Genomic DNA, 14,723 nt, shown 5'->3' on the forward strand with positions numbered 1-14,723 from the left:
AATATGCAGAAAGTCCTGTCTTCACATATCAATATTTCATCACAAAATAAGCCTTTATTATACCATGATCTCATACGTTTTACAATACAAAGTCCCAATTGGTTTAAATCAAAATCACTGTCGTCCCAAATTCTTCCACAGAAATAAAGTGTGTGTGTGTGTGTGTGTGTGTGTGTGTGTGTGTGTGTGTGTGAGAGAGAGAGAGAGAGAGAGCGAGAGAGAGTGTGTGTATGTATGTATCTTTGCCAGGACAAGAAATGTAATCAAACAAAATCAGTGAAATCATCCACTGTTGATACAAGTCTTTTCCTCTGCCCAGAGGCTTCCTGGTTCTGTGCTGAAGTGCTCTGCTGAAATGACTTGTTCTGCTGAGTGTGTCCTTGGGTCAGAGAGATGCCGGGAGTCGCGCGAGACTGAATGTCTTCCTGGGCCTGAGCCAGAGCAGAGAGACAAGATGGATGATATAAGTAAACGTAGTGACAGTGATGAAGGAGAAGCACTTCTTTGTGTGTTTTCTTACCCTGGTCCTGATCCTCTTAATGTGTCGTAATCTTGCTAACCACTTGGAGGCATAAGCATCAGAGGGGTTCGCTCTGTACTGATGCACCAAAGAGGCCATCTGTGGATAGACAAAGAAGAGTGAATGTGTGTGTGTGTGTGTGTGTGTGTGTGTGTGTGTGTGTGTGTGTGTGTGTGTGTGTGTGCGTGCATGTGTGCGTCTGCGTCTGCGTGTGTGTAGGTGTGAGAGGAAGAGATAAGGGGAAGACTTACATTTGCATGCAGAGCCATTTGTCTGACTAAGAGTGGAAGGTTGCGGTCTGAAACGATTTTTGCCACTGTTGTGTCAACTAATCCCTCCAGGTCTGAAAGAGAGAGCAAGCGAAGGAATAAAAGACAAACTAAACACAGAGTGGCAGAGAAAAAGACTGGAGAAAACGCAGTGATCGGCTCACCTTTGCGGCACTGGAGGGTGACCAGGTTACATTCGTAATCCAGTGGCTTTATAATGACTTCTACAAAGTTAAACTGACCCTAACATGAGGGGGGACGAGAGATAGGAGTTTAAGTACATTATAAATACTGCAGATGTCAGACATGTATGTGTGTATGTCCATATACCTTAATGGTGCCCAGATTGTACTCCTCTCCAGAGTCATTGTACACCACCATGACAAAATCATTGCCAATGTGACGCTTTTTGTTGCAGCAGCCCTTGTCACTCTCCTTGTTTGGCATTAGTGTGGCTATGTGGAAGATAGCTGAAGGGACAAGATTTCGTTAATGACAAGCAGACTGGGTGTGGAAAACAAATAACTATTAAATGACAATCAATGTGACTCTTTTCCCTGTGACTGACACACACACACACACACACACACACACACACACACACACACACACACACACACACACACACACCCTGCATGATGTCGTCATGCCAGCAGTAGGTGAACTCTCCGTCGTCTCCATACTGGTCGAGCCCTCCGAGGAAGATCTGGTCGGGGTCACAGTCTTTCAGATGGATCAATTTGCCCAGGCCTGTAAGGAAGGCAGCGTAGCGGTTCGAACCGTACTCATTTGACAGGATGGCGACCTCATTGTTGACCTGAAGAGAGTGGAGATATGGGAATTATCTGACCGTAACGTTCACTTAAGACAGTCAATCAATGGTCTCGTATTCTCACCTGACCAGCTCCTACAAACACCACTCCGATCTTATGGGTGTCATAAGGAGGCATCTGGTCCAGAACCTTCACAGCACGGTCAATCACCTATCACAGAGAATAAACATGTAATCACTGGGACACTGTAAAATGCACTAGAGCAAATTTCAGGACAGCCAGAGAGGTCAACTTACCTGAGTTTTGGGCAGCAGCAGCGGCTTATTAGCTTCGTTGCCAAAGAAAGGAGAGTGGTACAGCTGGAGGAAGACAAAGCTAACGGAGACAAAAAGAAATAGACTGAGAGAAAAATAGGTGTTGGGCACAAACACAGGCATTAAAAAATAAGGCTTATAACCCACATGTTGGCATTCAAAACACATAATAGATGTGTGACTCGTATTCATAAATATCTACATGGTATAAAAATACAAATAAAGAAATGTAATTAAATATGATGAACTAATATAGAGCTGTATAGACTATATTCCATCCAGGTTTTAGGAAGCAGTTTATAACCTCATTTCATTTTTAAGTGCTGTTGTAGATTCAAACCTGCAATTTCTCAATCAACAAATGGGTTGTAGAACATGATTACAATTTTCTTCACTTGCAGGCTGCCACTTTAGATCAGAGCAGAGATTAGGTTATTGACAGGTTCATCAATTGCATCATTTATTTGGCAGAAATAGGCGACAGAGGCTGCAGTAGTTTTTGTGCCAGTATTGGAGTACCTGGGGCTCAGTCCAGAGATCTTCTCTGTGGTGCTGGGTCCGGGTCGACTGTGGTACGAGTCCCTCTCCGTCCTCCTCTCCCTCCTGGAGGAGGGGGCTGACACGGAGATGGTGTGACCCCGTGGTCGGTGGCCTCCGCTGGGGGAGATGGGTCCGGGTTGTACCGGTGCTGCTGGAAACTCCAACCTCATCCTTGCTCCTCCACTTTGAGATGACACTACACCTGGGCCTTCACCCCCTTGACTCTGATCTCCCAGTCCATTAACATCCTCTTCTGGGCTTCCCTCCACCTTCTCTTTCTCAAAATGAGGCTGCTGGGGCTGAGGCTTGCTGTCTGAAGGTGCTCTGGGCCACGATGTGTCTCCAGGCGCAGTCTCGGACTCCATAGCAGCCTTGGAGACGGCTTCTGGTAATGTTTGGAGCTCCGGAGAGGAGCTGGACTTGTTAAGTCCATGACCCTGGGTCTGAGTGTGGGTCTGGAAGGGAAGTTCGGGCCCCTGGCTGCCTGGGGTGGAGGGTCCCATAGTGGGTTGATCGATGGGAATCGCGCCCTCACTCACTTCCTCCAGCGTCGACTTTTCATCATCTTGACTGGAGGTTGAGGAGGACTGTAGGAGAAAGTTGTTGATAGAGTTGATTTTAAAACAGCAGAGGGAAGACTTGAAAAAAAGGATCATACCTGTGAGTTTAGTGTGTTTTAGCAGATAAGCTAATTGTTAAAACAAACAACAAACACATAATGGTTCTTTAAGTGCAGGAAAAAAAGCTGGCTGTGCTCCATTTGGCTGTGCTGGCATGCCGCTTATTACACAGGAGCAAGGGCGGGGAATCCCGCTTAAAAAGAGTGTAGGCGAGTTCAATCTCTTATCAGCTGATAATGAAACAACAACAACAACAACAACAACAGGTGGTGGAGATGCTGTGGAAACCTAATTGAATCTTTTCACAGCTTGTAAGTGTTAGCAGAGACAGTACAGCCAAAAAAAGCCATGTGAATTCATGTTTATTAGCCTGTATTGTTTACCATGCTGTAGTTCACACGGAAATCTTGATTACTCGCTGTAGGTTCAAGTCACCGTTTTCTGTGCAGAATAAAAAATAGAGTGCACAAACTACCTACCCTGCTGAGCGTTCCAGGCTGCGGGGTCTTGTCCTCAGACATGAAGATGGGATCAGAGGGCATTGGCTCAAACTCTTCATTCTCTAGCCAATCAGATGGGGTGAATGCTGTGAGCCCTGAACCCTCCTCCATCACCACCACAGAGTCTACAGCAGGACACAGCAACAACCATGTGGGTAATAGGTGGGTGGATACACACACACACACAACAACCATGTGGGTAATAGGTGGGTGGATATACACACACACGCACACACACACACACACACACACACACACACAGCATTAGTTACACAATCAGAGACATAAACGCAGGTATAGGACTCCAACAACAAACATCACTTACATCACAGCTCTCAGTAGTAATTTTGACAGTGCACACACACATTCTCTCTCTATTTTAAATTCAGTCAAGTACATCATGAGTAAAATGAATCAATGGTAAAATGAAACAGAATCAGAAACAGAATGTCTCAACATTGATTAAACAAACTCAAAGGCAGTCAGGCAAACACACGTGTGCACATGAACAGACATTAACGACCTGCAGTAAATCCAACCTACAAACACTGAGATCAGAGAGAAAGAGATCAATGCAGCAGGCAGCATCTATCCATCACTGGTTCATCTACTTGATTTTTCCATCAAGACGCATGCATCTGTTTGGTTGTTTTGTTGGTTATCTCGGCCCAAACACACTGCAGCTACTTCAACAGCAGCCCAGACCAAGTCCTGTTTCTCCCAACTAACACTCTCCCTACACATAAAGCAAAAGGCAACACAATCAGGTCTCTTTGACACTTGAGTGTTGGCCCCTTAAAACTGCAGCTCTGAAAAGCTCTTCCTCGCCCAACTGGTCTATACCGGTGAGGCAAGGCAGAGCATATTAGTTGGATGAGGTCTGGGCTTTCCTGTTGACAACAGAGGGTCTATGGTTAAAAGGTCAACCTGGGAGTATATTTCAGTGACAGAGAGTTAGAGAAAATGATTAAGAAGGAAAAGCAAATCCTCTTTAAGTGTCATTGGACTGATTGATCCGAGTGCAGGCACGTTTTCAGCGAGGACCCTCCCTCCCCGTGTTAATAGAAGACTGATAGGTAGAGCAGAAATGCTGAATTCCTTCACTTGCACATTTTTTTTGTATAAAGCTGCAGGTCCTTTGCACTAGTTAAAAAATGGATGGTATTTGCTTTTTTGCTGATGAGTAGAGCGAAACCACTTTCAAGTCTGTCCATTAAATATGAAACTGGAGCCAGGAGACGGTTAGCTTAGCGTAGCATAGCATAGCATCCTGGCCAAGAAAAAGTCTGGTACTTAAAATTGTAAAACCGCAATATGTTGTTTTTACACTTAAGTTTTTGTATGGATTAAACAAACATATTCATAACGTGTTTAATGAGTTTGAGAGATGCCCGGTTTTATTATATTTGGACAAATCCAAGCTAGTTATTTCCCCCTTTTTCAAGTCAAGGCTTTATGCTAAGCTAATGTAACCAGCTGCTGGCTCCAGTTTTATATTTAACGGACAGATATGAAAGGGATTTTTATCCTCTCATGTAACTGTTGTCAAAAAAGCAAATAAGCAGATTTCCCCAAATGTCATATTAATTTGAAACATGTTATTGGGAAATCAATATTGCTGTCTTTGGATCTGCTAAGAGATAATGACATGTGATGATCAAATGTCACCTCCAGTTTGTTCTGCAGACCACTGTATTGCGCAAGTGAGAGGAAACACACTACACCAGGACTTTTCTGGGAGGGGAGGTGAGGGGGCACACATGTGGTGGACTGTACCTGCCCAGGAAATGCTCCTGTGCAACCTGCCGTGGGCTGGAGGGCCTGGGGGGACAGAGCCCAGACCCAGAGACCAGAGAGAGCCGCTTACTGCAGCAAGATGCCAGAGGACACACAACGTAGCCAAACACAAACCAGCATGGGGGTGAGGATGAAAACACATAAAAACAAACAAATCAGAACAAGAGAAAAAAAAAATCTCAAAAGCAGTGAGAAAAGAAGAAATATTGAAAGATAGAGATAGAGGGTAGGGAGAAGAGTGAAAGAAATAGTGAAGACAAAAGATGAGTTGATGGGGTAAATAAAGGGGAGAATGTGAAGATGAATAACTGAAGGCAGACTAGCCCCAGAGGAAGAGAGAACACAAACTAGGGTTGCACGATATTGACAAAATGTGATATTGCGATATTGATTATGAATATTGCGATCGATATTAATTTCGATATTTTTAAACATATGTAAAATTACAAAAGTTACGGGAAAACGCATCAAAATAGATTCATAACAAATTAAACAAGTTTTCTTACAACACAAGGTTTGTTTCAACTGACGATCATATTGGACTGGCACAACATGAATAAATAAATAAGGACCATGTGTACAGAACAGGACATGTTTTACTGGTTGTACAGTATCAAATAAATAAATAAAGAGAACAGGACACAACTTTTCTTTTGCTTCTCTGATTCGTTCCATCTTGTTCTCTCTATCTATTTCTTCACTTACACTGTCACTCTGTTGAAATATACACATACGTCACGTGGTACGCTCCATAGGGTTTGTCACGTAGTGGACCCGTGCGCTGACGTGCACTAACATGTACAAGTGGCACGGTAACTGGCCAATGAAACATGATCATTATAGCGTTTCAAGTGGGCTCTAAATCAAACACAACTAAGCCACACAGCCAACGGACGGGACGCAGCGCTCCACGATATAAACAAAATATTGCATACTTATTGCGACACTTTCGATATATTGCGATAACGACATTGAGTCGATATATCTTGCACCCCTAACACAAACAAAAGCACAGGACACTGGGCATCACTGAACAGGAGACTACTGCAAAGAAAAGACATTCGACTGATCGATTCGAAGATCAATGACCTAAGAAATTCCAAGCAGGCCTATTGATTCAGGTTCAAATAAAGTATTTACAGGCAATTTGACATAGTTCAGTCCATTAAATGGGACCAAAGACAGGCAGTCACGCGGGCAGGAGGGGTGCGTTCATGCATAACATTACATTTATAAGTAAAATGATTTTCTGTTCTGCAGCTAAATATTCTGGCTGTACTGTTGCGTTTTTTGGACTGGTAACAAAATCCTAAAACTTAGGGACAAATAACCTGCACTGATCAATTACAACCACCAACACACACCAGCAAGATGAAAAGATAACACAAACTTTCTGATCTTTTAATGTTTCTCTCCTCAGACTGTTACTCACCAGTGTTGGAACGCTGCATCAGGTTTGCCTTGCCTCCGACGCTGCTGTGTGTTTGGGTTAGCGGCTCGGAGACGGGGGCTGGTGCTGGAGCAGCAGTGCTGGCAGGAGCGCTGGCTGTCTGGGTAGGAGGCTCCTTCACACCCTCCATGGCCATGAGGACAGTGGAGAGCTCCTGCAGCGGCATGTTGCCGAGCTCCGAGGAGAAGGGACTGGGTGGGTTCTCCAGACACATCAGCCAGCTCGTGTTACCTGTGACGACAGACAGAGAGAAAGTTTAACAAAGCACGTCAGAGATTTTGGGATCATTTTCCTCCTGGCAACCACTTACTTAACCATCAAAACAGTATGACAACTTGCAAAGGGATAAAATGTGCACAAGATAGACGGTACACCACAGTGAACATTAAGTTGCCTTGTTATTTTTGTCATATTTTTTGTTTTTGTTGTCATTATCTCCATTGCCGGTGTCTTCAAGCAAGCTCAGATATCCACCATTTGCAGCCCTTTTGACGCTGCATTTAGCCCCAGGCTAAGGGAGCTGTTAGCCCGAAGCTGATTTGAGGGCTAAACGTTTCCAGTGTGAATTGGTGTTAATGGAATGTACGTTGCTGCTTGCTTTTAACAGCAAGTAGCAACATCATTCTAGAATGTAAACATTAGTTACGTATCCAACACTTAACACAGGGCTAGTAGAAGTGCAGTGCGAATGGTATGGCCCTGGGCTTAGGTTAACCCTGGGCTAAGAGAATGCAGTGTGAAAAGGGCTTATGACTTGAAATGTTTTCAAAAAATGTTTTCAAGGTTTCAAGTTGTTGCACGTTTATTTTCACATTGTCCAGCAATGTAACTTATAGTTAATTTGTAGTTAACTGATACCAAACTCAACCACACAGCTAAACCTTCTTTGAATAACAAGATTAAAATCTTCTTGGTGTTCATTAATTTGCTGTTGTTATTGTTACGTGCAGTTGGCATACCAGACGGTCTCCGTATGAAGATCTCTGCCCAGCCCTGTGTGAGCATGGGGACAAACTCAGCCAGGCTGGGGTTGTCTTTGAGTGGCTGGGGAGCATGCGGTGTGGCTGAGGTGGAGGAGGGAGGACCCAGACTATCCAGGGTAGAAGCAGAGGGGGGAGAGAGCGGAGCAGCTAATTCCCCCTCAGAGGGGGACACCAGAGGACTGAGACTTTGAGCCGGACTGGCACGTAGAGCATGGCCACCTGGAATAAGAGAGGAAGGTCATTGTCATCATCCAGCTCTTCTCACATTCCTCCATAGAGTGTACAAAACATACTTCACATTATACCCAGTTTGAAACAGAAAGCTCAACTTTTAAGATATTTACTTTTTGTTTTTTTTCAATCACACAGGTTGGCTTTAATTAAAAAAAGAAACAAAAAAAGAGACACGGCATAAGGACAAGCGATGTACTGTTCATGCTAAGGTAGACTGACAACGCCAAAAAGAATGACATACTTAAAATACACACAGGCAGCAAGATCTAGTTATGATTCCTTATGTGATTCCAGATCCACCGACACAAAATCCAAAGCACACAAAGTACAGATAGACATTAATGCTTGGCAGATCACAGCCAAGAAGTCTAATTTTGCATCCCATTTTCCTTTGAATAAACTCTGACTCGATATGGAATAATGATAAATAATGACACTAATCTTCAGTTACATGATGTGTATCAGCAGTAGACTGGAGTAGAGTGGGTTGCAGTCAAAAAGCATGAGCTAACAGAGGCAGGCACAGATAAAAGCATGGCTGCAAAACTGTGGATAAAAGCTACCTGATTATTTCTCATTTAAAGGCAGCGGGCATACAACTCTTTTTGCCTGCTCTTCAAAAGAAGTTTCAAAAATGGATTTTTGGAAAATGGCTCTTTTACCAGTTTATACTAATTAATGCTTCCAGTACCTTAGTAAAGATCAAGCCGAATGGAGCGGCGGCGGTCGTCCTGCATTGGCTACAATTATTATGCAAGGTTTGTATAGTCTCAGGTATTTTAGTATTGTACCACAAACATTAGAAAGTTCTCTTTAAAAACAAAACCATTAATAATGAGAGAGAAGGCTGTGTATCATGGGATGCTCTGATGGAAGAACATGGAAGTTCTGAGGCCAAATGTTACAAGCCATGCAGCTGAAAATTCATTACCTGACATGGAGCGGTACCGTATGCGTCTGTTGTGCTGCTGGCTCGACTGTGACTCCAGTTTGGCTGGAGCCTCTTTGGTGATTCGGGTGTGTAGTGATGGATCTGACCTGCAGGACCAGATAAGAGACAGGATTGCAAAACAGCTAACAATAAATCTACTGTGAGGTTGTACTTAGGCACAGTGTTGCTTCGAGCTAGATACTAACGTAAGCATGCTAACATTCTTACAACAGGGTTCTCAAGTTTTATCAAAAGTTTGGAGTGAGATTACATGCGTTAGGGGAGGAGCCATCCCAATATTTGCCACAGTGGCCCCTCAGTATGTCACCAGTCAAACAAAAGACAGTAGTGAGTCACCTGTACTCTTATACATAATCCAGTAATAAAAAACCAAACCAGTAGTACATAAAACAATAATGCAAACTTCTTTAGGCCTCAGCCATCAAATTGTCTTAGTGCTTTACATGTCATTAGGGAATCTCAAGAAGGGACTCAAGTTTTTCGAAATATGTTATTAATGGGTTCCAGATACCATAAAAAAAAGTCATTGGACCCTCTAAGTGCATACTTTATCTTTTCCAATTTCAGATACATCATAAGATCAGTCAGCCATACAGATACTTTTGGTGGGTGTGGGGATTTCCAATGTAAAGTAATTTGCCGCCTGGCAATCAAAGTTGAAATGGCTAATATATCTTTATACCTAGCAAGCCCTATATGGTCGCTCTGCACTGTTCCAAAAATTGAGGTATACACATTGGGCTCACATTCTGTTTCTATAACTTCAGATAACGTTTTGTAGACCCCTAACCAAAATTGATCCAAGCGTGGGCATGACCAGAACATGTGGGTCAAGGTTGCTGGAGCGCTATGACACCTGCTACAATTTTCATCCACGCCTGAAAATGTTTTTGCCAATTTAACTTTAGAAAAATGCGTCCTATGTAAAACTTTGAACTGGATTAAGCTTAGACGAGCACAGGATGTAGTCCCATTGACCCTATGCACAGCTTCCTCCCATATACCATCTGGTATTGTCTCTCCTAGTTCATCATCTCACTTTGCTCTAATCTTATCCAGAATATTGTCACCATGGGAAGTGATGATGTCATAAAATCTGGAAATAAGTCCCTTTAAATTAGAAGACACTTCCAAGATACCCTCCAAAACAGAAGGATCTGGTTCATTTGGAAAATATGTCGTATTACTACGAATAAAGTGGCGAATCTGTAGATACCTAAAATGATTTGAGCAGGAGAGATCACATTTTTCACATATGTCTTTGAAACTTGCAAAATCTTTAAATCTGACAAGGCCTTGCCTGTTCCATTCCAAAAAAGTTGCATCTATTCTAGCTGGAATAAATGAATGATTATGACAAATTGGGGCTTGAATGGAAAAATTAGGGAGACCCAAATGTTTTCTAAATTATTGTCAAATACGTGAGGTATTAATGACCGTTGGATTTGAAGTATGTGTTGAAATAGCCAGAGGGATTTTAGAAGTTACTAAAGCTGGGAGTGATGTTGAAAGACAAGAATTATTTTCAGATTCACACCAGACCATATCTGATGACTGACATCAATAAAGTATTTTCTGGCAGTTAGCCGCCCAATAGCAAAATTGTAAATTTGGCAAACCCAAGCCTCCGTTGGAACGATGTCTCTGAAGGAATCTCTTTTGAAGTCTAGGAGCTTTACCAGCCCAAATAAATTATGTTATACATATATATATATATATGTTATAAAAAGTATATAGGCAGATAAATTGGAAGGCACTGAAAAAGATAAAGAAATCTAGGAAGAACATGTATTTTAATACACTTAATCCTACCAACCAATGACAAATTAATGGCATTCCATCTCTGAAAATCAGACTTTAATCTACCTACTAATGGAGTAAAGTTTTTATGGTATAGCTCAGGAAAGGTTTGAGTCAAATTAATACCTAAATACTTAAACCCATCTCTGGACATACAAAAGGGTAACTCTGAGTCCTGAAGAGACCGGGCCAAGGCATTTATAGAAAAGCACTCACTTTTGGTTAGGTTCAATTTATAACCAGAGAAAATACTAAATGTTTGCAATATATTCAAAACACGGGGAATACAATGTATAGGGTCTGATATGTACAATGACCTGATGCCCTTTGCTTTTAACATGCCTGTTGACATCAGTCAAACCTTGATGGGCACATGAATTCTCGTGTCTGTAAACAGAGCACCAGTAATAGGAGCTGGTAGTGCCTTTGGTGATAAATGGCCATTTGGTTGACCACTCTTTTGAGTACAACTGTAAGTGGCTGCTCCACTTAAAGCTTTCCTCTTCCCTGTCCTGTCCATTGACTCTTCCACTGTCTCCTGTATATTCTCTTCCACTGTCCCCTGTATACTCTCTTCCACTGTCCCCTGTGTGCTCTCTTCCACTGTCCCCTGTATACTCTCTTCCGATGTCCCCTGTATGCTCTCTTCCACTGTCCCCTGTATGCTCTCTTCCACTGTCTCCTGTGTGCTCTCTTCCACTGTCTCCTGTGTGCTCTCTTCCACTGTCTCCTGTATGCTCTCTTCCGATGTCCCCTGTATACTCTCTTCCACTGTCTCCTGTGTGCTCTCTTCCACTGTCCCCTGTATACTCTCTTCCGATGTCCCCTGTATACTCTCTTCCGATGTCCCCTGTATACTCTCTTCCACTGTCTCCTGTGTGCTCTCTTCCACTGTCCCCTGTATGCTCTCTTCCGATGTCCCCTGTATACTCTCTTCCACTGTCCCCTGTATACTCTCTTCCGATGTCCCCTGTATGCTCTTTTCCACTGTCCCCTGTATGCTCTCTTCCACTGTCCCCTGTATGCTCTCTTCCGATGTCTCCTCTCTTCCACTGTCTCCTATATGCTCTCTTCCACTGTCTCCTATATGCTCTCTTCCACTGTCTCCTGTATGCTCTCTTCCACTGTCTCCTGTATGCTCTCTTCCACTGTCTCCTGTATGCTCTCTTCCACTGTCTCCTGTATCTTCCACTGTCTCCTGTATGCTCTCTTCCACTGTCCCTGTACCTGCCAACATTTCCCTAAGTTTTAGATAAGCATCATACCTTTGCTAATTAGCACTAAACAAAAAAGTACAGCTGAGGCTATTATGTTTACTGGCTATTATTATGAATGTCATTAGTTTTGCAAGTGTTGGGACAAATTAAGATGTTGACCTGATGATGGTGCTAAATAATAAATCAGGGAATCACCAAAGTCATTAAAATGTATTCTTAGGAGAACATGAATGTCTATACCAAATTTCATCACAATCCATCCAGTAGTTGTTGAGACATTTCAGTCTGGACCGACCAAGAAACAGACTGACCTTGGCATGCCTCAAAGATTTTTTTTTTTTTTTTATCTGTGTGGCTGTGAGCATGCTTCACCTCGTCATTTCCCCTCCTCCTCCCAGCCGTTCAGCCATGTCCAGGCCCAGCAGCGCTTGTGTTCTGACCCCTCCGCTGGTTGTTATGGTCACCAGCTTGTTTCCCACCAGCCAAGTCATACTGCGACCCCCTGCCAAAAGGAACTCTGCGATGGGAGACCTAGGAGGACAAAAGAGATACATTTCAGGACTGCTACAGCCTCTCAAAACTGTTTTTTTTTGGTTTTTTTTGTAAACATCACCATTGTGGAAACAAAAAACAAGTTCTTGCCCACCTCTTGGGCAGGGCGGAGAAGTTGGAAAAGACATATCGTGCCATCATGTCCAGACAGGTCTCTGTGAGCTCCAGGTGGACAGTCTTCAGCCCCTCGTCCGCCTGAGTCACCGCGCTTTCATCGGCAGAGCCTAGACTGCAGGTGGTGGTTGAGGTGTGCATCCTACAGAAGGAAACGGAGAAAAAGTTAAAACAGCGAGAAGGTCAGACGAGGAAGAGGGAGGCACGCAGGCTCCAGATATATTTTAACATGTAATCAGTGCAGGCAGAGACATGCAAGCTTAGATATAGAGACACGGAGAGAACTGAAGAACGTCACAGAAATCACACAAACACACCAAACTTTCAAGTCTATATCACATGCAACACAAGCATTTATATGCACACATGTCTCCATGTGTGTATATAAGCAAATGCACTAACACAACTACATTTTCTCCAGCACCGAATCACAGACACACACTGGGACATGGTATAAGTGGCCTCATAAGCTGTGATATTACACTGGTTATTTCCCAAGATGCAGATAAGCTCTGAATAGGACGCAGACGGGATCTATGGTGTAACATGTTTTGATGCGAAGTAAGCCACAAGACTGCAGAGAAACCAGCAGGTAGAAGTTGTGTGTGAGTGAATGTTTTTAACTGTCCGCTAATGTCTCCGCTGCTGCCAAATCTTTTTTAGTGTTCACTGTAGAATGAGTAGCACCTCTTTGTATCCACATCAACCATTACTGCATGCTCTACAGGCAAATCAGGTTAAAAGCACCTTTACAGATGCTAACATCAGTGTCAATAAGGGCTCGAGAGATACTTAGTCAAAATGAAAGCCACGCTGGCTCGCTTCTCAAAAGTATACACACTCAAAATGAGCAATTTACAAACAAACAAACTTGTTTGGGATGACTGAACCCAACTGCGATGTCTCTGTTCCTCACTGTGGGGAGTATACAAGGCAGGCAGATTGTTTTAATGCCTCACAGACTCATAGAGAGAACCACAGTAAAGTTAAAGAAAGTAACAAATTGGGTAGAAGACAACAAAGAATATAGAAAAAGAAGGAAGGAACATCTGTCCTTGGTGAATCTATCATGGTAACAGGTTTAGTTTTATTTGTGTCAGCCCTGTAACTATCTCCAGTTTACGTAAGACACTGTTATACATTATATACTATTATACTAATATAATTAAAATGTTTATATGTGCACACCATAAGAAGCTCACTCAGACCAAGTCCCAGCGTGTGAATGAACAACTTCTCCAGGCATTTTGTACTTACCATTCGGCGACTGACAATGATTCATTTTTCGCTTTGTCTAGTGGACACGTACTCCAAACAACATGACCATGACATGCTCACGACTGAAACAGAACTTGTGTTCACTGCTTTTTAATATTGTTTTTCACAATCCTATCTATTGTATTTTATTTCAATGCTTTTTAATATTGTTTTTCACAATCCTATCTATTGTATTTTATTTCAATGCAAGTACACAATTCAGACTAAAGCTGAATGATATGGCATTTATAAGAATTCAAGGTTTTGCTTCTTTTTTTTTTTGCAGCATTTATGAGCGTCACGACACAAACTCAGCTAAACAAGAAGAATGAAACAAAATGTGTTTAGGGTCATTTCTCGATATCGCATAGAGTTAAGTTTATGAAAACCTTAAAGTCTAAAAACTTCAAACATGGTCATGTTGTCTGAAGTGAAACAAGTCTCAGCCAGAAAACAGCCATTCAAAAGACACAAAAAAGCTGATTTGCGGCCATTTTGCAGTTGAAGCAGGTTAAACAGATACACACTGCAGTTGTTTGGTATGATAAAGTTCTATGTTTTACTCTGAAATGAAAAAACATAGAACTTTTAAACATTAAAGCTCTGGGCTTTTGCTACCATCTGTTGGACAGGAGGGGTAGGACATAGTCAATGTAGTGGCACTGCAGCCATTTCTGACAACTGCAATGTTAGATCATACATCTGTCACTTAAGCAAGTCAGCCAAGCACAGAGAAGCATAAATGATGTGAAGATAAGTCAGGGGGAGAGTGTTTGGGTCTATATACGTGTGGTGATATGAATGATTCGAGTCTATAATCAAACATCTAAA

At 42.6% G+C, this 14,723-nt stretch overlaps 1 protein-coding gene across 4 annotated transcripts in view; it reads right to left on the minus strand.

Annotated features, from left to right (window-relative positions):
- Positions 1 to 34: 34 nt before the first annotated feature.
- tsc2 (TSC complex subunit 2) overlaps positions 35 to 14,723 on the minus strand; it is a 28,467-nt gene continuing 13,778 nt past the window's right edge. For 2 of the 4 annotated variants that reach the window (XM_031289147.2, XM_031289146.2), the window contains 15 exons: positions 12,616 to 12,777; positions 12,342 to 12,500; positions 8,932 to 9,038; positions 7,743 to 7,985; positions 6,766 to 7,014; positions 3,516 to 3,661; positions 2,396 to 3,003; positions 1,859 to 1,937; positions 1,686 to 1,772; positions 1,420 to 1,606; positions 1,120 to 1,259; positions 954 to 1,032; positions 772 to 863; positions 521 to 619; positions 35 to 431 (listed from right to left, as the gene is read on the minus strand). In XM_031289147.2, the coding sequence (XP_031145007.1) occupies positions 264 to 431; positions 521 to 619; positions 772 to 863; positions 954 to 1,032; positions 1,120 to 1,259; positions 1,420 to 1,606; positions 1,686 to 1,772; positions 1,859 to 1,937; positions 2,396 to 3,003; positions 3,516 to 3,661; positions 6,766 to 7,014; positions 7,743 to 7,985; positions 8,932 to 9,038; positions 12,342 to 12,500; positions 12,616 to 12,777 (2,605 nt within the window). In that variant the 3' untranslated portion in view covers positions 35 to 263. Of the gene's footprint in view, positions 432 to 520; positions 620 to 771; positions 864 to 953; positions 1,033 to 1,119; positions 1,260 to 1,419; positions 1,607 to 1,685; positions 1,773 to 1,858; positions 1,938 to 2,395; positions 3,004 to 3,515; positions 3,662 to 5,312; positions 5,403 to 6,765; positions 7,015 to 7,742; positions 7,986 to 8,931; positions 9,039 to 12,341; positions 12,501 to 12,615; positions 12,778 to 14,723 lie in introns of all 4 variants that reach the window. The other 2 variants (XM_036000802.1, XM_031289148.2) reach the window with 2 other exon arrangements.

Source organism: Sander lucioperca, chromosome 4, assembly GCF_008315115.2.
Source record: "Sander lucioperca isolate FBNREF2018 chromosome 4, SLUC_FBN_1.2, whole genome shotgun sequence".
Taxonomy (NCBI): domain Eukaryota; kingdom Metazoa; phylum Chordata; class Actinopteri; order Perciformes; family Percidae; genus Sander; species Sander lucioperca.